General features: G+C 51.8%; 1 protein-coding gene across 1 annotated transcript; it reads left to right on the plus strand.

Annotated features, from left to right (window-relative positions):
- The first annotated feature begins 12674 nt into the window (after positions 1 to 12674).
- On the plus strand, positions 12675 to 20343 carry LOC143187578 (uncharacterized). The gene is made up of 4 exons (XM_076391808.1): positions 12675 to 17627; positions 17820 to 17972; positions 18022 to 18878; positions 20240 to 20343. Exons 1-4 carry the CDS (start codon positions 12675 to 12677, stop codon positions 20253 to 20255), a joined length of 5979 nt encoding a protein of 1992 aa, XP_076247923.1. The 3' UTR covers positions 20256 to 20343.
- Positions 20344 to 20908: the final 565 nt, after the last annotated feature.

Here is a 20908-nt window from a genome sequence, read left to right on the forward strand (position 1 = left end):
CGAGAGAACGTAGAATAACGGAGCGATCGTGTCGCTCCGGAGCCCGAGCGAAAAAATTCTAAGTCCCCGTTCGTGTCGCTCCGGAACCGAATGTCGACGGAACGAAATGACAACGGTAGATCCTTATTCCTGGTGCTCGTGGCTCTCTAAAACCATACACTTGTTCTCCTCTGTCTCTTACCTGTGTCGAGATAATCGAGAATCATGGAGCGTTCGTGTCGCTCCGGAACCGAAAGTCGTCGGTTCGAAACGAGAACGTTAGATCCATATTCCTGATCGTTGAGGCACTCTAAAACTATTAGGCTGTTTTGCTCTCTGATGCCCGTGGACCGAGAGAACGTAGAATAACGGAGCGATCGTGTCGCTCCGGAGCCCGAGCGAAAAAATTCTAAGTCCACGTTCGTGTCGCTCCGGAGCCCGAGCGAAAAAATTCTAAGTCCCCGTTCGTGTCGCTCCGGAACCGAATGTCGCCGGAACGAAGGGGCAACGGCAGATCCTTATTCCTGGTGCTCGTGGCTCTCTAAAACCATACACTTGTTCTCCTCTGTCTCTTACCTGTGTCGAGATAATCGAGAATCATGGAGCGTTCGTGTCGCTCCGGAACCGAAAGTCGTCGGTTCGAAACGAGAACGTTAGATCCATATTCCTGATCGTTGAGGCACTCTAAAACTATTAGGCTGTTTTGCTCTCTGATGCCCGTGGACCGAGAGAACGTAGAATAACGGAGCGATCGTGTCGCTCCGGAGCCCGAGCGAAAAAATTCTAAGTCCCCGTTCGTGTCGCTCCGGAGCCCGAGCGAAAAAATTCTAAGTCCCCGTTCGTGTCGCTCCGGAACCGAATGTCGACGGAACGAAATGACAACGGTAGATCCTTATTCCTGGTGCTCGTGGCTCTCTAAAACCATACACTTGTTCTCCTCTGTCTCTTACCTGTGTCGAGATAATCGAGAATCATGGAGCGTTCGTGTCGCTCCGGAACCGAAAGTCGTCGGTTCGAAACGAGAACGTTAGATCCATATTCCTGATCGTTGAGGCACTCTAAAACTATTAGGCTGTTTTGCTCTCTGATGCCCGTGGACCGAGAGAACGTAGAATAACGGAGCGATCGTGTCGCTCCGGAGCCCGAGCGAAAAAATTCTAAGTCCCCGTTCGTGTCGCTCCGGAGCCCGAGCGAAAAAATTCTAAGTCCCCGTTCGTGTCGCTCCGGAACCGAATGTCGACGGAACGAAATGACAACGGTAGATCCTTATTCCTGGTGCTCGTGGCTCTCTAAAACCATACACTTGTTCTCCTCTGTCTCTTACCTGTGTCGAGATAATCGAGAATCATGGAGCGTTCGTGTCGCTCCGGAACCGAAAGTCGTCGGTTCGAAACGAGAACGTTAGATCCATATTCCTGATCGTTGAGGCACTCTAAAACTATTAGGCTGTTTTGCTCTCTGATGCCCGTGGACCGAGAGAACGTAGAATAACGGAGCGATCGTGTCGCTCCGGAGCCCGAGCGAAAAAATTCTAAGTCCCCGTTCGTGTCGCTCCGGAGCCCGAGCGAAAAAATTCTAAGTCCCCGTTCGTGTCGCTCCGGAACCGAATGTCGACGGAACGAAATGACAACGGTAGATCCTTATTCCTGATGCTCGTGGCTCTCTAAAACCATACACTTGTTCTCCTCTGTCTCTTACCTGTGTCGAGATAATCGAGAATCATGGAGCGTTCGTGTCGCTCCGGAACCGAAAGTCGTCGGTTCGAAACGAGAACGTTAGATCCATATTCCTGATCGTTGAGGCACTCTAAAACTATTAGGCTGTTTTGCTCTCTGATGCCCGTGGACCGAGAGAACGTAGAATAACGGAGCGATCGTGTCGCTCCGGAGCCCGAGCGAAAAAATTCTAAGTCCCCGTTCGTGTCGCTCCGGAGCCCGAGCGAAAAAATTCTAAGTCCCCGTTCGTGTCGCTCCGGAACCGAATGTCGACGGAACGAAATGACAACGGTAGATCCTTATTCCTGGTGCTCGTGGCTCTCTAAAACCATACACTTGTTCTCCTCTGTCTCTTACCTGTGTCGAGATAATCGAGAATCATGGAGCGTTCGTGTCGCTCCGGAACCGAAAGTCGTCGGTTCGAAACGAGAACGTTAGATCCATATTCCTGATCGTTGAGGCACTCTAAAACTATTAGGCTGTTTTGCTCTCTGATGCCCGTGGACCGAGAGAACGTAGAATAACGGAGCGATCGTGTCGCTCCGGAGCCCGAGCGAAAAAATTCTAAGTCCACGTTCGTGTCGCTCCGGAGCCCGAGCGAAAAAATTCTAAGTCCCCGTTCGTGTCGCTCCGGAACCGAATGTCGACGGAACGAAATGACAACGGTAGATCCTTATTCCTGGTGCTCGTGGCTCTCTAAAACCATACACTTGTTCTCCTCTGTCTCTTACCTGTGTCGAGATAATCGAGAATCATGGAGCGTTCGTGTCGCTCCGGAACCGAAAGTCGTCGGTTCGAAACGAGAACGTTAGATCCATATTCCTGATCGTTGAGGCACTCTAAAACTATTAGGCTGTTTTGCTCTCTGATGCCCGTGGACCGAGAGAACGTAGAATAACGGAGCGATCGTGTCGCTCCGGAGCCCGAGCGAAAAAATTCTAAGTCCCCGTTCGTGTCGCTCCGGAGCCCGAGCGAAAAAATTCTAAGTCCCCGTTCGTGTCGCTCCGGAACCGAATGTCGACGGAACGAAATGACAACGGTAGATCCTTATTCCTGGTGCTCGTGGCTCTCTAAAACCATACACTTGTTCTCCTCTGTCTCTTACCTGTGTCGAGATAATCGAGAATCATGGAGCGTTCGTGTCGCTCCGGAACCGAAAGTCGTCGGTTCGAAACGAGAACGTTAGATCCATATTCCTGATCGTTGAGGCACTCTAAAACTATTAGGCTGTTTTGCTCTCTGATGCCCGTGGACCGAGAGAACGTAGAATAACGGAGCGATCGTGTCGCTCCGGAGCCCGAGCGAAAAAATTCTAAGTCCCCGTTCGTGTCGCTCCGGAACCGAATGTCGCCGGAACGAAGGGGCAACGGCAGATCCTTATTCCTGGTGCTCGTGGCTCTCTAAAACCATACACTTGTTCTCCTCTGTCTCTTACCTGTGTCGAGATAATCGAGAATCATGGAGCGTTCGTGTCGCTCCGGAACCGAAAGTCGTCGGTTCGAAACGAGAACGTTAGATCCATATTCCTGATCGTTGAGGCACTCTAAAACTATTAGGCTGTTTTGCTCTCTGATGCCCGTGGACCGAGAGAACGTAGAATAACGGAGCGATCGTGTCGCTGCGGAGCCCGAGCGAAAAAATTCTAAGTCCCCGTTCGTGTCTCCTCCGGAGCCCGAGCGAAAAAATTCTAAGTCCCCGTTCGTGTCGCTCCGGAACCGAATGTCGACGGAACGAAATGACAACGGTAGATCCTTATTCCTGGTGCTCGTGGCTCTCTAAAACCATACATTTGTTCTCCTCTGTCTCTTACCTGTGTCGAGATAATCGAGAATCATGGAGCGTTCGTGTCGCTCCGGAACCGAAAGTCGTCGGTTCGAAACGAGAACGTTAGATCCATATTCCTGATCGTTGAGGCACTCTAAAACTATTAGGCTGTTTTGCTCTCTGATGCCCGTGGACCGAGAGAACGTAGAATAACGGAGCGATCGTGTCGCTCCGGAGCCCGAGCGAAAAAATTCTAAGTCCCCGTTCGTGTCGCTCCGGAGCCCGAGCGAAAAAATTCTAAGTCCCCGTTCGTGTCGCTCCGGAACCGAATGTCGACGGAACGAAATGACAACGGTAGATCCTTATTCCTGGTGCTCGTGGCTCTCTAAAACCATACACTTGTTCTCCTCTGTCTCTTACCTGTGTCGAGATAATCGAGAATCATGGAGCGTTCGTGTCGCTCCGGAACCGAAAGGCGTCGGTTCGAAACGAGAACGTTAGATCCATATTCCTGATCGTTGAGGCACTCTAAAACTATTAGGCTGTTTGGCTCTCTGATGCCCGTGGACCGAGAGAACGTAGAATAACGGAGCGATCGTGTCGCTCCGGAGCCCGAGCGAAAAAATTCTAAGTCCCCGTTCGTGTCGCTCCGGAGCCCGAGCGAAAAAATTCTAAGTCCCCGTTCGTGTCGCTCCGGAACCGAATGTCGACGGAACGAAATGACAACGGTAGATCCTTATTCCTGGTGCTCGTGGCTCTCTAAAACCATACACTTGTTCTCCTCTGTCTCTTACCTGTGTCGAGATAATCGAGAATCATGGAGCGTTCGTGTCGCTCCGGAACCGAAAGTCGTCGGTTCGAAACGAGAACGTTAGATCCATATTCCTGATCGTTGAGGCACTCTAAAACTATTAGGCTGTTTTGCTCTCTGATGCCCGTGGACCGAGAGAACGTAGAATAACGGAGCGATCGTGTCGCTCCGGAGCCCGAGCGAAAAAATTCTAAGTCCCCGTTCGTGTCGCTCCGGAGCCCGAGCGAAAAAATTCTAAGTCCCCGTTCGTGTCGCTCCGGAACCGAATGTCGACGGAACGAAATGACAACGGTAGATCCTTATTCCTGGTGCTCGTGGCTCTCTAAAACCATACACTTGTTCTCCTCTGTCTCTTACCTGTGTCGAGATAATCGAGAATCATGGAGCGTTCGTGTCGCTCCGGAACCGAAAGTCGTCGGTTCGAAACGAGAACGTTAGATCCATATTCCTGATCGTTGAGGCACTCTAAAACTATTAGGCTGTTTTGCTCTCTGATGCCCGTGGACCGAGAGAACGTAGAATAACGGAGCGATCGTGTCGCTCCGGAGCCCGAGCGAAAAAATTCTAAGTCCCCGTTCGTGTCGCTCCGGAGCCCGAGCGAAAAAATTCTAAGTCCCCGTTCGTGTCGCTCCGGAACCGAATGTCGACGGAACGAAATGACAACGGTAGATCCTTATTCCTGGTGCTCGTGGCTCTCTAAAACCATACACTTGTTCTCCTCTGTCTCTTACCTGTGTCGAGATAATCGAGAATCATGGAGCGTTCGTGTCGCTCCGGAACCGAAAGTCGTCGGTTCGAAACGAGAACGTTAGATCCATATTCCTGATCGTTGAGGCACTCTAAAACTATTAGGCTGTTTTGCTCTCTGATGCCCGTGGACCGAGAGAACGTAGAATAACGGAGCGATCGTGTCGCTCCGGAGCCCGAGCGAAAAAATTCTAAGTCCCCGTTCGTGTCGCTCCGGAGCCCGAGCGAAAAAATTCTAAGTCCCCGTTCGTGTCGCTCCGGAACCGAATGTCGACGGAACGAAATGACAACGGTAGATCCTTATTCCTGGTGCTCGTGGCTCTCTAAAACCATACACTTGTTCTCCTCTGTCTCTTACCTGTGTCGAGATAATCGAGAATCATGGAGCGTTCGTGTCGCTCCGGAACCGAAAGTCGTCGGTTCGAAACGAGAACGTTAGATCCATATTCCTGATCGTTGAGGCACTCTAAAACTATTAGGCTGTTTTGCTCTCTGATGCCCGTGGACCGAGAGAACGTAGAATAACGGAGCGATCGTGTCGCTCCGGAGCCCGAGCGAAAAAATTCTAAGTCCCCGTTCGTGTCGCTCCGGAGCCCGAGCGAAAAAATTCTAAGTCCCCGTTCGTGTCGCTCCGGAACCGAATGTCGACGGAACGAAATGACAACGGTAGATCCTTATTCCTGGTGCTCGTGGCTCTCTAAAACCATACACTTGTTCTCCTCTGTCTCTTACCTGTGTCGAGATAATCGAGAATCATGGAGCGTTCGTGTCGCTCCGGAACCGAAAGTCGTCGGTTCGAAACGAGAACGTTAGATCCATATTCCTGATCGTTGAGGCACTCTAAAACTATTAGGCTGTTTTGCTCTCTGATGCCCGTGGACCGAGAGAACGTAGAATAACGGAGCGATCGTGTCGCTCCGGAGCCCGAGCGAAAAAATTCTCAGTCCCCGTTCGTGTCGCTCCGGAGCCCGAGCGAAAAAATTCTAAGTCCCCGTTCGTGTCGCTCCGGAACCGAATGTCGACGGAACGAAATGACGACGGTAGATCCTTATTCCTGGTGCTCGTGGCTCTCTAAAACCATACACTTGTTCTCCTCTGTCTCTTACCTGTGTCGAGATAATCGAGAATCATGGAGCGTTCGTGTCGCTCCGGAACCGAAAGTCGTCGGTTCGAAACGAGAACGTTAGATCCATATTCCTGATCGTTGAGGCACTCTAAAACTATTAGGCTGTTTTGCTCTCTGATGCCCGTGGACCGAGAGAACGTAGAATAACGGAGCGATCGTGTCGCTCCGGAGCCCGAGCGAAAAAATTCTAAGTCCCCGTTCGTGTCGCTCCGGAGCCCGAACGAAAAAATTCTAAGTCCCCGTTCGTGTCGCTCCGGAACCGAATGTCGACGGAACGAAATGACAACGGTAGATCCTTATTCCTGGTGCTCGTGGCTCTCTAAAACCATACACTTGTTCTCCTCTGTCTCTTACCTGTGTCGAGATAATCGAGAATCATGGAGCGTTCGTGTCGCTCCGGAACCGAAAGTCGTCGGTTCGAAACGAGAACGTTAGATCCATATTCCTGATCGTTGAGGCACTCTAAAACTATTAGGCTGTTTTGCTCTCTGATGCCCGTGGACCGAGAGAACGTAGAATAACGGAGCGATCGTGTCGCTCCGGAGCCCGAGCGAAAAAATTCTAAGTCCCCGTTCGTGTCGCTCCGGAGCCCGAGCGAAAAAATTCTAAGTCCCCGTTCGTGTCGCTCCGGAACCGAATGTCGACGGAACGAAATGACAACGGTAGATCCTTATTCCTGGTGCTCGTGGCTCTCTAAAACCATACACTTGTTCTCCTCTGTCTCTTACCTGTGTCGAGATAATCGAGAATCATGGAGCGTTCGTGTCGCTCCGGAACCGAAAGTCGTCGGTTCGAAACGAGAACGTTAGATCCATATTCCTGATCGTTGAGGCACTCTAAAACTATTAGGCTGTTTTGCTCTCTGATGCCCGTGGACCGAGAGAACGTAGAATAACGGAGCGATCGTGTCGCTCCGGAGCCCGAGCGAAAAAATTCTAAGTCCCCGTTCGTGTCGCTCCGGAGCCCGAGCGAAAAAATTCTAAGTCCCCGTTCGTGTCGCTCCGGAACCGAATGTCGACGGAACGAAATGACAACGGTAGATCCTTATTCCTGGTGCTCGTGGCTCTCTAAAACCATACACTTGTTCTCCTCTGTCTCTTACCTGTGTCGAGATAATCGAGAATCATGGAGCGTTCGTGTCGCTCCGGAACCGAAAGTCGTCGGTTCGAAACGAGAACGTTAGATCCATATTCCTGATCGTTGAGGCACTCTAAAACTATTAGGCTGTTTTGCTCTCTGATGCCCGTGGACCGAGAGAACGTAGAATAACGGAGCGATCGTGTCGCTCCGGAGCCCGAGCGAAAAAATTCTAAGTCCCCGTTCGTGTCGCTCCGGAACCGAATGTCGACGGAACGAAATGACAACGGTAGATCCTTATTCCTGGTGCTCGTGGCTCTCTAAAACCATACACTTGTTATCCTCTGTCTCTTACCTGTGTCGAGATAATCGAGAATCATGGAGCGTTCGTGTCGCTCCGGAACCGAAAGTCGTCGGTTCGAACCGAGAACGTTAGATCCATATTCCTGATCGTTGAGGCACTCTAAAACTATTAGGCTGTTTTGCTCTCTGATGCCCGTGGACCGAGACAACGTAGAATAACGGAGCGATCGTGTCGCTCCGGAGCCCGAGCGAAAAAATTCCAAGTCCCCGTTCGTGTCGCTCCGGAACCGAATGTCGACGGAACGAAATGACAACGGTAGATCCTTATTCCTGGTGCTCGTGGCTCTCTAAAACCATACACTTGTTCTCCTCTGTCTCTTACCTGTGTCGAGATAATCGAGAATCATGGAGCGTTCGTGTCGCTCCGGAACCGAAAGTCGTCGGTTCGAAACGAGAACGTTAGATCCATATTCCTGATCGTTGAGGCACTCTAAAACTATTAGGCTGTTTTGCTCTCTGATGCCCGTGGACCGAGAGAACGTAGAATAACGGAGCGATCGTGTCGCTCCGGAGCCCGAGCGAAAAAATTCTAAGTCCCCGTTCGTGTCGCTCCGGAGCCCGAGCGAAAAAATTCTAAGTCCCCGTTCGTGTCGCTCCGGAACCGAATGTCCACGGAACGAAATGACAACGGTAGATCCTTATTCCTGGTGCTCGTGGCTCTCTAAAACCATACACTTGTTCTCCTCTGTCTCTTACCTGTGTCGAGATAATCGAGAATCATGGAGCGTTCGTGTCGCTCCGGAACCGAAAGTCGTCGGTTCGAAACGAGAACGTTAGATCCATATTCCTGATCGTTGAGGCACTCTAAAACTATTAGGCTGTTTTGCTCTCTGATGCCCGTGGACCGAGAGAACGTAGAATAACGGAGCGATCGTGTCGCTCCGGAGCCCGAGCGAAAAAATTCTCAGTCCCCGTTCGTGTCGCTCCGGAGCCCGAGCGAAAAAATTCTAAGTCCCCGTTCGTGTCGCTCCGGAACCGAATGTCGACGGAACGAAATGACGACGGTAGATCCTTATTCCTGGTGCTCGTGGCTCTCTAAAACCATACACTTGTTCTCCTCTGTCTCTTACCTGTGTCGAGATAATCGAGAATCATGGAGCGTTCGTGTCGCTCCGGAACCGAAAGTCGTCGGTTCGAAACGAGAACGTTAGATCCATATTCCTGATCGTTGAGGCACTCTAAAACTATTAGGCTGTTTTGCTCTCTGATGCCCGTGGACCGAGAGAACGTAGAATAACGGAGCGATCGTGTCGCTCCGGAGCCCGAGCGAAAAAATTCTAAGTCCCCGTTCGTGTCGCTCCGGAGCCCGAACGAAAAAATTCTAAGTCCCCGTTCGTGTCGCTCCGGAACCGAATGTCGACGGAACGAAATGACAACGGTAGATCCTTATTCCTGGTGCTCGTGGCTCTCTAAAACCATACACTTGTTCTCCTCTGTCTCTTACCTGTGTCGAGATAATCGAGAATCATGGAGCGTTCGTGTCGCTCCGGAACCGAAAGTCGTCGGTTCGAAACGAGAACGTTAGATCCATATTCCTGATCGTTGAGGCACTCTAAAACTATTAGGCTGTTTTGCTCTCTGATGCCCGTGGACCGAGAGAACGTAGAATAACGGAGCGATCGTGTCGCTCCGGAGCCCGAGCGAAAAAATTCTAAGTCCCCGTTCGTGTCGCTCCGGAGCCCGAGCGAAAAAATTCTAAGTCCCCGTTCGTGTCGCTCCGGAACCGAATGTCGACGGAACGAAATGACAACGGTAGATCCTTATTCCTGGTGCTCGTGGCTCTCTAAAGCCATAAACTTGTTCTCCTCTGTCTCTTACCTGTGTCGAGATAATCGAGAATCATGGAGCGTTCGTGTCGCTCCGGAACCGAAAGTCGTCGGTTCGAAACGAGAACGTTAGATCCATATTCCTGATCGTTGAGGCACTCTAAAACTATTAGGCTGTTTTGCTCTCTGATGCCCGTGGACCGAGAGAACGTAGAATAACGGAGCGATCGTGTCGCTCCGGAGCCCGAGCGAAAAAATTCTAAGTCCCCGTTCGTGTCGCTCCGGAGCCCGAGCGAAAAAATTCTAAGTCCCCGTTCGTGTCGCTCCGGAACCGAATGTCGACGGAACGAAATGACAACGGTAGATCCTTATTCCTGGTGCTCGTGGCTCTCTAAAACCATACACTTGTTCTCCTCTGTCTCTTACCTGTGTCGAGATAATCGAGAATCATGGAGCGTTCGTGTCGCTCCGGAACCGAAAGTCGTCGGTTCGAAACGAGAACGTTAGATCCATATTCCTGATCGTTGAGGCACTCTAAAACTATTAGGCTGTTTTGCTCTCTGATGCCCGTGGACCGAGAGAACGTAGAATAACGGAGCGATCGTGTCGCTCCGGAGCCCGAGCGAAAAAATTCTAAGTCCCCGTTCGTGTCGCTCCGGAGCCCGAGCGAAAAAATTCTAAGTCCCCGTTCGTGTCGCTCCGGAACCGAATGTCGACGGAACGAAATGACAACGGTAGATCCTTATTCCTGGTGCTCGTGGCTCTCTAAAACCATACACTTGTTCTCCTCTGTCTCTTACCTGTGTCGAGATAATCGAGAATCATGGAGCGTTCGTGTCGCTCCGGAACCGAAAGTCGTCGGTTCGAAACGAGAACGTTAGATCCATATTCCTGATCGTTGAGGCACTCTAAAACTATTAGGCTGTTTTGCTCTCTGATGCCCGTGGACCGAGAGAACGTAGAATAACGGAGCGATCGTGTCGCTCCGGAGCCCGAGCGAAAAAATTCTAAGTCCCCGTTCGTGTCGCTCCGGAGCCCGAGCGAAAAAATTCTAAGTCCCCGTTCGTGTCGCTCCGGAACCGAATGTCGACGGAACGAAATGACAACGGTAGATCCTTATTCCTGGTGCTCGTGGCTCTCTAAAGCCATAAACTTGTTCTCCTCTGTCTCTTACCTGTGTCGAGATAATCGAGAATCATGGAGCGTTCGTGTCGCTCCGGAACCGAAAGTCGTCGGTTCGAAACGAGAACGTTAGATCCATATTCCTGATCGTTGAGGCACTCTAAAACTATTAGGCTGTTTTGCTCTCTGATGCCCGTGGACCGAGAGAACGTAGAATAACGGAGCGATCGTGTCGCTCCGGAGCCCGAGCGAAAAAATTCTAAGTCCCCGTTCGTGTCGCTCCGGAACCGAATGTCGACGGAACGAAATGACAACGGTAGATCCTTATTCCTGGTGCTCGTGGCTCTCTAAAACCATACACTTGTTCTCCTCTGTCTCTTACCTGTGTCGAGATAATCGAGAATCATGGAGCGTTCGTGTCGCTCCGGAACCGAAAGTCGTCGGTTCGAAACGAGAACGTTAGATCCATATTCCTGATCGTTGAGGCACTCTAAAACTATTAGGCTGTTTTGCTCTCTGATGCCCGTGGACCGAGAGAACGTAGAATAACGGAGCGATCGTGTCGCTCCGGAGCCCGAGCGAAAAAATTCTAAGTCCCCGTTCGTGTCGCTCCGGAGCCCGAGCGAAAAAATTCTAAGTCCCCGTTCGTGTCGCTCCGGAACCGAATGTCGACGGAACGAAATGACAACGGTTGTTTAAAAAGCGGTTATATAACGGGCATTTGGCTCGTCCGCGAGATTCGTAATTTGTTGGTATACGTGACCGACCGAAGGTGGCCTTCGGTCGGAGCATACGTTGTCCTAGCAGCAAAACACGATCAGCTGTCGTATGACTTGTTTTTGTCGTCAAAATTAAAGTTCAAACAAAGTAAGCGTTGTCGAGCAACGGTTTTGAACTCCAGGCTCGATGTCGAGTGGGGACATCGGAGCCTGAAGGAGAGAGAGAGTACATCGTACTACATTAGCACGAGACAAAAGATAATTTGTGAGCGCCGCGTAGTGGTAAAATTTGGCACGTCTTCCGCTTCGCGGAGACACGCGCGGCTCTCGCCCCAGTCGTCTTTCGACAATCAAGCTTGACGCAGTCAGTGCGACCGTACGTCAAGCGCCTCTCAGCTCGCCAGTTTTCAGATTTCAAGTAGTTTGGTTACCAGACACTTGAAATCTCACTAGCTCTAAAAAGCTGAACCTCTGTCGCCGACAGACTAGGAAACTCTGCTCGATTCGTACGTATAATACGTACGAAAGAGCACCTGGTTTGTTTTAGGAGACAATTGATCGAGATTTGCACTCTTGGAATCGGGGCCTGCCCTGATTCTCTGAGTCTCGTTTCGTCTCGGAGCAACAAAGGCCGCTGCCTGTTGGATCCCTGAGAGACGGGTTACAACAGAGAGAGATAACGTACGTGCCTATCACCTCTGCGTTACTCGTGCTCTGCCACCCCGTTTAGTAGCAACCCCCGTGTGACGAATAGAAGCACACGGTAAGGTGAACGGAGTCGCCGAGCCTCTGGCCGTCCTCAGCCTCCAGGACCAGCAATTCGCTGGTTATAGCGTGTCCCTCCGCTCACGAATCCCTAAATTACTTGGATTCGTACGGAACGAACCTTTCCAAAAGGTGCAAGGCGAAGAGAAGAGGTCCCTCCTCCTCTCAAGCCACTCGTTCATCGACTTCTTCTTCGCGCCAGAAGAAGAGTCGATAATACAGTCCACTGCATTACCTTTGCGTTACAGGCAAGGTTTTGCTATCCCCTCCAAATAGGCTCGCGAGCGCAGCCTGGAGTTGGGAATCTTTGGTATAGCCAGATTTACACTCTTGCTTACCGCCGCGGTTCCGCCGCTATCTCTCTTTTTCAGACGTCAACGTCGCTAAGGGGAGCCGGCGTCACCACCAGCCAAGGCCCTCCGATCCGCCGCCGTCCATTCGAGCCGACGAGGACCGAAGCCAGCGCCCAGCCCCCTACACAAAAGTTCAATAAACGTCGTTTCCAAGCCCTTTTCAGGGCCGGCAAAATATAAAACTCGTGTCTTCGTTTTCTTTCGTATCCCCTCAATCTCACCTCATCCGGACCTCCGTTGGATCCCTTATTTTAAGCGATTCCAACATAAGGTCCTTCGAGCCGGATTGAAAGGTTGAGAAAGGGTGAAAGAAACGATCACTTCAGGTTGACCTTCGAGCAGTGTTTACCTCTCGAAGTATATCACCATGTCGAACCCCGTAAAGGAGCAGTTGACTCTTCCTGCCCTGGAGGTCGAGATGGAGGATATTCAGTCACGAATTCGGGGAATGACCCGACTCGTGACTAATCTGAAGAAAAAGGGGCGAAATAATTATACCATCTCTCTCCTCAAACAGAAGTTGGAGTATGTAACTGACGTTTGGAGGGACATCCAAGAGCGAGTTAAACAGCTCAAAAAGGAGGTCCCTGACAGCAAACGGAAGGTCATACCCTTCTTCGGCGAGAGCACGATGGATGATGCAGAAGATGCGTTCCATGAAGCTCAGAACTTCCTGATGACGGAATTGGACAGCCTCATACAGGAAAAGGAATCGGCTGGATTCGGCAACCCCGGGAATACCGCGGGTGCCGGAGCAACCGGCCAGCCTAGTACGCTTGAGCTTCCCAAGCAGAATTTACCGAGATTTAGCGGAGATCCGCGAAAGTGGTGTCACTTTGCGGATCTGTTCACCGCCAGCATAATCAAAGATCAACGGTTGTCAGATGCGCAACGTTTGCAATATCTGAACGGCTGCTTGGAAGGAGAGGCACTCGCATCGATTGCCACGCTTGAAATTGCGGATCGCAATTTCAAGCCGGCGTGGGATACCCTGACCGAACAATTCGGGAACCCACGTCGCATGGTGCTTCAGCTTCTCGCAACATTCACGAAGCTGAAGCCGATCAGGACGGGCGACATAGAAAGCCTGCAACAGGTCACCGTCGGCTGGAAACAAACGCTCGCCGCGCTCCAGAAGCTGGGGCGCAAGGTAGAGCATTACAGCGACGTGTTGGTCATCCTGATAAAATCTAAGTTGGACCAATCCCTAGAATGGGAATGGGAGGGCACGCAAAAGCTCAACCAAGAAATCCCCTCATTTAATGAGATGTTGGATTTTCTCAGGGAGCAAGAGCACAGACTGCACGTGCTGATCAACCCGGTACAAAAACAAGCGGTTGACCCCACGTCAAAACCTCGCATACGGCAACATAACGCCGTAGTCGAAAGCTCTCCCGGTCCAACCTTGGAGTGTACATTCTGCGGACTGACGCACGGAATTACAACGTGCAAAAAGTTCAAGCTGCTCACGCCTGAATTGCGCTTCCATTATATTAAAGCGAATCAGTCGTGTATAAACTGTCTCGCTTCGACTCACACAGTCGCGCGTTGCCCTAAGAACGCAGCGTGTACAAAGTGCAGTAAGAAGCATCACACTATTCTGCACTTTGACGCACCACAAGTCGGCACAGGCAATCGTCGGTCGACGAAAAAGCCACAGCAGGGCCAGCGGGAAGCGGGACGGAGTAACGTCTCCGCACGTGAGCCCGCGAATGTAAACACGAAATCTCGTGCTTCTACATCAAGCGCCGACGTGACGTCGCACTGTAGTGCGACGGAGAGCGGAACACCAGCTGTGTTTCTGGCGACGGCAAATGTGCGAGTCACAGGAAAGGGAGGCACGACGCGCATCGCGCGTGCACTCATAGACCAGGGCTCGGAAGCCTCCTTCATTTCCGCGAACCTCGCAAATGACTTGCGACTCGCGAGAAGGAAAACCCCAGCCACAGTTACGGGCTTGGGGGGCGGAAAAGCCCAGGATATAAAATATAGCGTGGATATCGAGTTCGGTTCGACACGTTGCACTGAGGAGGCGTTCCGCACCAGTGCATACGTGGTGTCCCGAATCACCTCGTATGCCCCGCCGTCGGTTCACGTGCCGGAATACACCGCGTTGCGTGAACTGACACTCGCGGATCCTGACCCCGCTTCAGACCGCCCAATAGAGGTGCTGATCGGAGCTGGGACATATGCGAGTATCATTCGACCAGGGCTTCGGCGATTCGGTAAGCGAGGGCCGATCGCGCAGGAAACAGCTTTAGGCTGGATACTGTCAGGCCCGGTCGACGCAGCCACCTCTTCCCCAAACCCCGTGAGGACGCTGCATTGCACCGTCCTCGAATCGCTCGACAAAGCGATACGAAGGTTCTGGGAGATAGAGGAGATTCCCTCGAAATTGGTGAATACCAAGGCCGAGGACGAATGCGAAGAATACTTCGCAAAAACCGTCGCGCGAGACGCGACGGGACGATTCATCGTTCGGTTGCCCTTCAACCACGAAAACCCGGACGAGCTGTTGGGAGAATCTCTTCCAATAGCTCTCTCCGCGTTGACTAGGTTAAGGAAAAAACTGGACCTGGATCCAACCCTCATGAGGGAATACAGTGAGTTTCTCACTGAATATGAGTCGTTGAGTCATATGACTCGCCTAGAGTTCCTCGACAAGACACGACTCTACATTCCACATAGAGCGGTTGTTCGAACGGAAAGCGCTACGACGAAGCTGCGCGTCGTGTTTAACGCTTCCAGTAAAACAGCGGGCGGACGCTCGCTGAACGACATCCTCCACGTAGGACCGAAGCTACAGAACGATATCACCGCTGTATTAACGCGGTGGCGTCTGTATCAATACGTGCTAGTAGCAGATATAGAGAAAATGTTTCGACAAATTCTCGTAGCTGCAGAGGATCGTCGATTCCAATGCATCGTGTGGCGCACGCCAGAAACCGAACGAAATATAGCGTTCGAGTTAAAAACCGTGACCTACGGTACGGCGTGTGCCCCATATTTATCGATGCGAACGCTTCTCGAGCTGAAAAAACAGGACGGCGACCGCTTCCCGCTCGCCGCTCCTATCCTCGAGAAGGACGTCTATGTTGACGACGTGTTTATGGGAGCTCCGGACAAACTATTGTTGGAGCAAATCCGTAAACAAACGTGCGAGCTCTTACAGCAAGGTGGATTTAACCTTCGTAAGTGGGCTGGAAATTCGCCAGATTTATTAGGCAATATTCCACATAGCTCGCACTCCCACGCAGTCGACCTTGATTTGTTTGATAATTCCGAATTAAAGGTACTCGGTCTGCGATGGATTCCATCAGGAGATTTTTTCTACTTCAATCTGCAACGTTTCCAACCGTCTGCAACACCGATCACAAAGCGTACTTTGTTTTCGGAAATTGCAAAATTATACGACCCTCTCGGCTGGCTTTCGCCAGTCGTGATTCGCGCGAAAACTTTAATGCAGTCCCAATGGCTGGAGAAAATCCAGTGGGACGAGCAAGTTTCCGCGGAAACGCTCAAAATGTGGAACACATTTTGTGCGGATTGGAGCAGATTGAACCAGTGGAAACTTCCCCGATGGATCCGTTATGGAGCCGACACGACTTCTGTGGAACTGCACGGATTTTGTGACGCATCGCTCGCAGCCTATTCGGCCGTCACTTATTTAAGAGTGACGACGATAGACAACGGTGTGTTTACATCGCTGTTGATGGCAAAAACGCGAGTGGCTCCAATAAAAACACAGTCGATCCCAGTTCTTGAATTGAACGGGGCCGTACTGCTAGCCGAGCTAATCTTGCACGTGAGAGACTCACTTGCAATGAAAATAGATCGTGTAGTCTGCTGGACAGACTCAACGATCGCTCTAGCTTGGCTGAAAAAACACCCATCGACCTGGAAGGTTATAGTGGCCAACCGAGTGTCGAAAATCCAAACGGCCCTCCCGAACGCGGAATGGCGTTACGTGCCGACCCGTTCGAACCCCGCGGATTTAAATTCGCGCGGGATCGACGCGGCAGAATTTCTGCAGTCGAACCTATGGACGTTTGGACCGACATGGCTGAGCGAAGCGGAAGCGCAATGGCCCGCCATACCCGCTTCCGTTGAGACCGATGAAAGCAAGCGCGTAGCGCATGCACACGTAGCAACTCCGAAGCCGGAATGGGATTTTCTGTTCCGTTTTCAATCATGGAGAAAACTGTTACGTGTAACGGCGTACTGTCTTCGTTGGCGAAGACCGTCGCGCGTCAATCAAAGGTCAAACGCCGGTCAAGTAATCGAGGCGGCAGAAATGCGTAACGCAGCTGAGCGCCTCGCACGCCATATACAGGGCTCGCATTTCGCAGAGGAATACCGATGCTTAAAAAATCATCGCAGTATCCCTGTGAAATCTCCCTTAAAAAGTCTCAACCCGTTCCTCGACGATAAGGACGTCCTGCGAGTCGGTGGAAGACTGGAGAATGCGACGCTTGCATGGGAAACCAAGCACCCGATAATACTGCCTAAGCATTATGTTTCGACATTAATAATTAGGCAGTGCCACGTAGATACGTTGCATGGGGGCTTGCAGTTGACCTTGCACACTGTCAGGCAAAATTATTGGATCCTCGGTTGTCGAAATGCAGCGAAAACCGTGGTCAACAAATGCATGCGATGCGTAAGGTGGCGAGGCAACACGTCCACGCAAATAATGCAGCATCTGACCCCGGAGCGCTGTCGCCCGTCAAGAGCATTCGACAATTGCGGAGTGGATTACGCGGGACCTTACCGTGTCCGCGACTCCGCGGGCCGAGGCAAAACAGCTCACAAAGCGTACATCGCGGTGTTTGTTTGTTACGCTACGAGGGCTGTCCATATCGAACTCGTCCATGACTACACGACGAGCGCGTTCTTAGCCGCACTCGATCGGTTTGTTGCACGACGAGGAATCCCGTCCTGCATTTTCAGTGACAATGGAACCAATTTCGTCGGTGCCGATCGAGAATTACAACAGCACTGTCGTGCAGTATTTTCTGCAACGGACACGCATAATAAATGCGGTGCTATGGGCATTCAGTGGCGGTTTAATCCACCCAGTGCCCCACACTTCAGTGGAATGCAGGAGGCCGGCGTGAAATCGGTGAAACACCATTTGAAACGCACGTTGGGAGAGTTCACACCCACGGGAGAGGAAATGCAGACGCTGCTCTGCAAGATCGAAGCGAGTCTTAACTCGCGACCGATCGCTCCCCTGAGTGACGACCCAGACGACTATGCGTCTCTTACGCCCGGTCACTTCCTGACAGGCGGACCACTAAATGCGATTCCGCTGCAGTCCGTGGAAAATGAAAAACTCTCGCGATTGTCGCGTTGGAGAGCGATTCAAAAATTCCACGAGCAACTGTGGAGGCATTGGACGCGCGATTATCTCACGCACCTCCAAAATCGCTACAAGTGGCGCACCACCCAACTGCAACTGCAACCAGGAGATCTGGTGCTAGTGCAGAATCCTCTTCTTCCCCCCAACCAGTGGGAGATGGGAAGAATTGAGGAGGTGTTCCCGGGGAAAGACGGAAATGTACGTGTGGTAAAAGTACGTACCGCAAAGTCAACTTACACACGCCCCATCACAAGGATGTGTAGGTTACCCGTGGATGAGCCCGCTACGACGACCGGCGCCGAGGTCGAGCGGGCAAAATAAACACCTGTAAGGAATTTTCGGAAAAAACCAGGGAGACACCAAGGTGAGACCGATTGTTCTAGAAGAAAATCGAACGATCGGGACCCCCTCTTCCTTGACCCCCAATCCCCTTGGGAGGGGAGACGAAGTATTTCCGTCTCTATCTCTCCAAGGGAAAAAGCGCCCCCGCGAAATCGCGGGCGCTACCGAAATCGGTTGTGAGCGTCGCGCCGGCCGAGTCAGTAGAAATCAAGCAATGGAAAGCGACACACAAAACAAGCAGAACCAAATCTCGGCGACCTTTGATCGCTGTTTGAAGATTGGGGAGCAGGCTCTCCAGCAAGAGACGCGTACACCCTCGCCACTGGAGAAGTCGCACCAGGAAGCAGTACAAGAAACCACTCAAGAGGAGTGGACAATAACCATCGGCCCACCAAGAATGGGCCCAGTACAGCTCAGGGTGCCGGAGCACATTCCGCGCACCACGCGGCGGTATCGCTGCACCGTCCCAGGAGGGCGGTACGCCCTCAGATGGGACCGGGAGCAGCGATTAACTTCACTGCTTTGGCGGCCGGCGGTGGACCACCCAACGCCGAGAGGCCAAGAAAAGAGTACCGCCCCCGCGGCTGCAGCGAGCCAAGCGGGCGGGAGGACGCCCAACAGGCCCCGACCAAAGGCGAGGGAGGATAACCGTCAACAGGCACAAGCACCGACGACATCCAGGGCCTTGGTGGCGGCTAGGCCCTCCCCGATTGCCAGCCGCACCCGGCGACCACCCCGGCCTCAAGGACCGACGTTAGAGGAGCTGACGCGCGCAGCAGTCGGCATCGCGGTGGAAACCTCGATGCGGCTGCTGCAGCAACAGCAGCAGCTACACCCGCAGCAGAGCGCGTCTCCACCAGCGCATAAGTAAGTTCAATTGAATTCATATTTTGATTGAATTTACGACAACGCTGCGAGTGAGTTCACTTCAATTGAACTTCACTTGCAGCACCTCTCTCTCTCATTCGCGAAGAAAGTATTAGTCTTTCGAGTCTCGCGTTACGATGTGCATACGACAGAGCATTACCGATTCTCCGTTGCACGGACCGTGCAAGGGGGCCGGTATGTTTAAAAAGCGGTTATATAACGGGCATTTGGCTCGTCCGCGAGATTCGTAATTTGTTGGTATACGTGACCGACCGAAGGTGGCCTTCGGTCGGAGCATACGTTGTCCTAGCAGCAAAACACGATCAGCTGTCGTATGACTTGTTTTTGTCGTCAAAATTAAAGTTCAAACAAAGTAAGCGTTGTCGAGCAACGGTTTTGAACTCCAGGCTCGATGTCGAGTGGGGACATCGGAGCCTGAAGGAGAGAGAGAGTACATCGTACTACATTAGCACGAGACAAAAGATAATTTGTGAGCGCCGCGTAGTGGTAAAATTTGGCACGTCTTCCGCTTCGCGGAGACACGCGCGGCTCTCGCCCCAGTCGTCTTTCGACAATCAAGCTTGACGCAGTCAGTGCGACCGTACGTCAAGCGCCTCTCAGCTCGCCAGTTTTCAGATTTCAAGTAGTTTGGTTACCAGACACTTGAAATCTCACTAGCTCTAAAAAGCTGAACCTCTGTCGCCGACAGACTAGGAAACTCTGCTCGATTCGTACGTATAATACGTACGAAAGAGCACCTGGTTTGTTTTAGGAGACAATTGATCGAGATTTGCACTCTTGGAATCGGGGCCTGCCCTGATTCTCTGAGTCTCGTTTCGTCTCGGAGCAACAAAGGCCGCTGCCTGTTGGATCCCTGAGAGACGGGTTACAACAGAGAGAGATAACGTACGTGCCTATCACCTCTGCGTTACTCGTGCTCTGCCACCCCGTTTAGTAGCAACCCCCGTGTGACGAATAGAAGCACACGGTAAGGTGAACGGAGTCGCCGAGCCTCTGGCCGTCCTCAGCCTCCAGGACCAGCAATTCGCTGGTTATAGCGTGTCCCTCCGCTCACGAATCCCTAAATTACTTGGATTCGTACGGAACGAACCTTTCCAAAAGGTGCAAGGCGAAGAGAAGAGGTCCCTCCTCCTCTCAAGCCACTCGTTCATCGACTTCTTCTTCGCGCCAGAAGAAGAGTCGATAATACAGTCCACTGCATTACCTTTGCGTTACAGGCAAGGTTTTGCTATCCCCTCCAAATAGGCTCGCGAGCGCAGCCTGGAGTTGGGAATCTTTGGTATAGCCAGATTTACACTCTTGCTTACCGCCGCGGTTCCGCCGCTATCTCTCTTTTTCAGACGTCAACGTCGCTAAGGGGAGCCGGCGTCACCACCAGCCAAGGCCCTCCGATCCGCCGCCGTCCATTCGAGCCGACGAGGACCGAAGCCAGCGCCCAGCCCCCTACACAAAAGTTCAATAAACGTCGTTTCCAAGCCCTTTTCAGGGCCGGCAAAATATAAAACTCGTGTCTTCGTTTTCTTTCGTATCCCCTCAATCTCACCTCATCCGGACCTCCGTTGGATCCCTTATTTTAAGCGATTCCAACAACGGTAGATCCTTATTCCTGGTGCTCGTGGCTCTCTAAAACCATACACTTGTTCTCCTCTGTCTCTTACCTGTGTCGAGATAATCGAGAATCATGGAGCGTTCGTGTCGCTCCGGAACCGAAAGTCGTCGGTTCGAAACGAGAACGTTAGATCCATATTCCTGATCGTTGAGGCACTCTAAAACTATTAGGCTGTTTTGCTCTCTGATGCCCGTGGACCGAGAGAACGTAGAATAACGGAGCGATCGTGTCGCTCCGGAGCCCGAGCGAAAAAATTCTAAGTCCCCGTTCGTGTCGCTCCGGAACCGAATGTCGACGGAACGAAATGACAACGGTAGATCCTTATTCCTGGTGCTCGTGGCTCTCTAAAACCATACACTTGTTCTCCTCTGTCTCTTACCTGTGTCGAGATAATCGAGAA

The sequence above is a fragment of the Calliopsis andreniformis genome, unplaced genomic scaffold, assembly GCF_051401765.1.
Source record: "Calliopsis andreniformis isolate RMS-2024a unplaced genomic scaffold, iyCalAndr_principal scaffold0082, whole genome shotgun sequence".
In the NCBI taxonomy this organism is placed as follows: Eukaryota; Metazoa; Arthropoda; class Insecta; order Hymenoptera; family Andrenidae; genus Calliopsis; species Calliopsis andreniformis.

Excerpts from the sequence above, each read along its gene's own strand:
- LOC143187578 (XM_076391808.1), top strand. The coding sequence starts at position 12,675 with ATGTCGAACCCCGTAAAGGAGCAGTTGACTCTTCCTGCCCTGGAGGTC. Across the intron at positions 17,628-17,819 it reads ATGCGATTCCGCTGCAGTCC|TGGGAGATGGGAAGAATTGA; the intron begins GTGGAAAATGAA and ends CCCCCCAACCAG. Across the intron at positions 17,973-18,021 it reads CTACGACGACCGGCGCCGAG|GGAGACACCAAGGTGAGACC; the intron begins GTCGAGCGGGCA and ends GGAAAAAACCAG.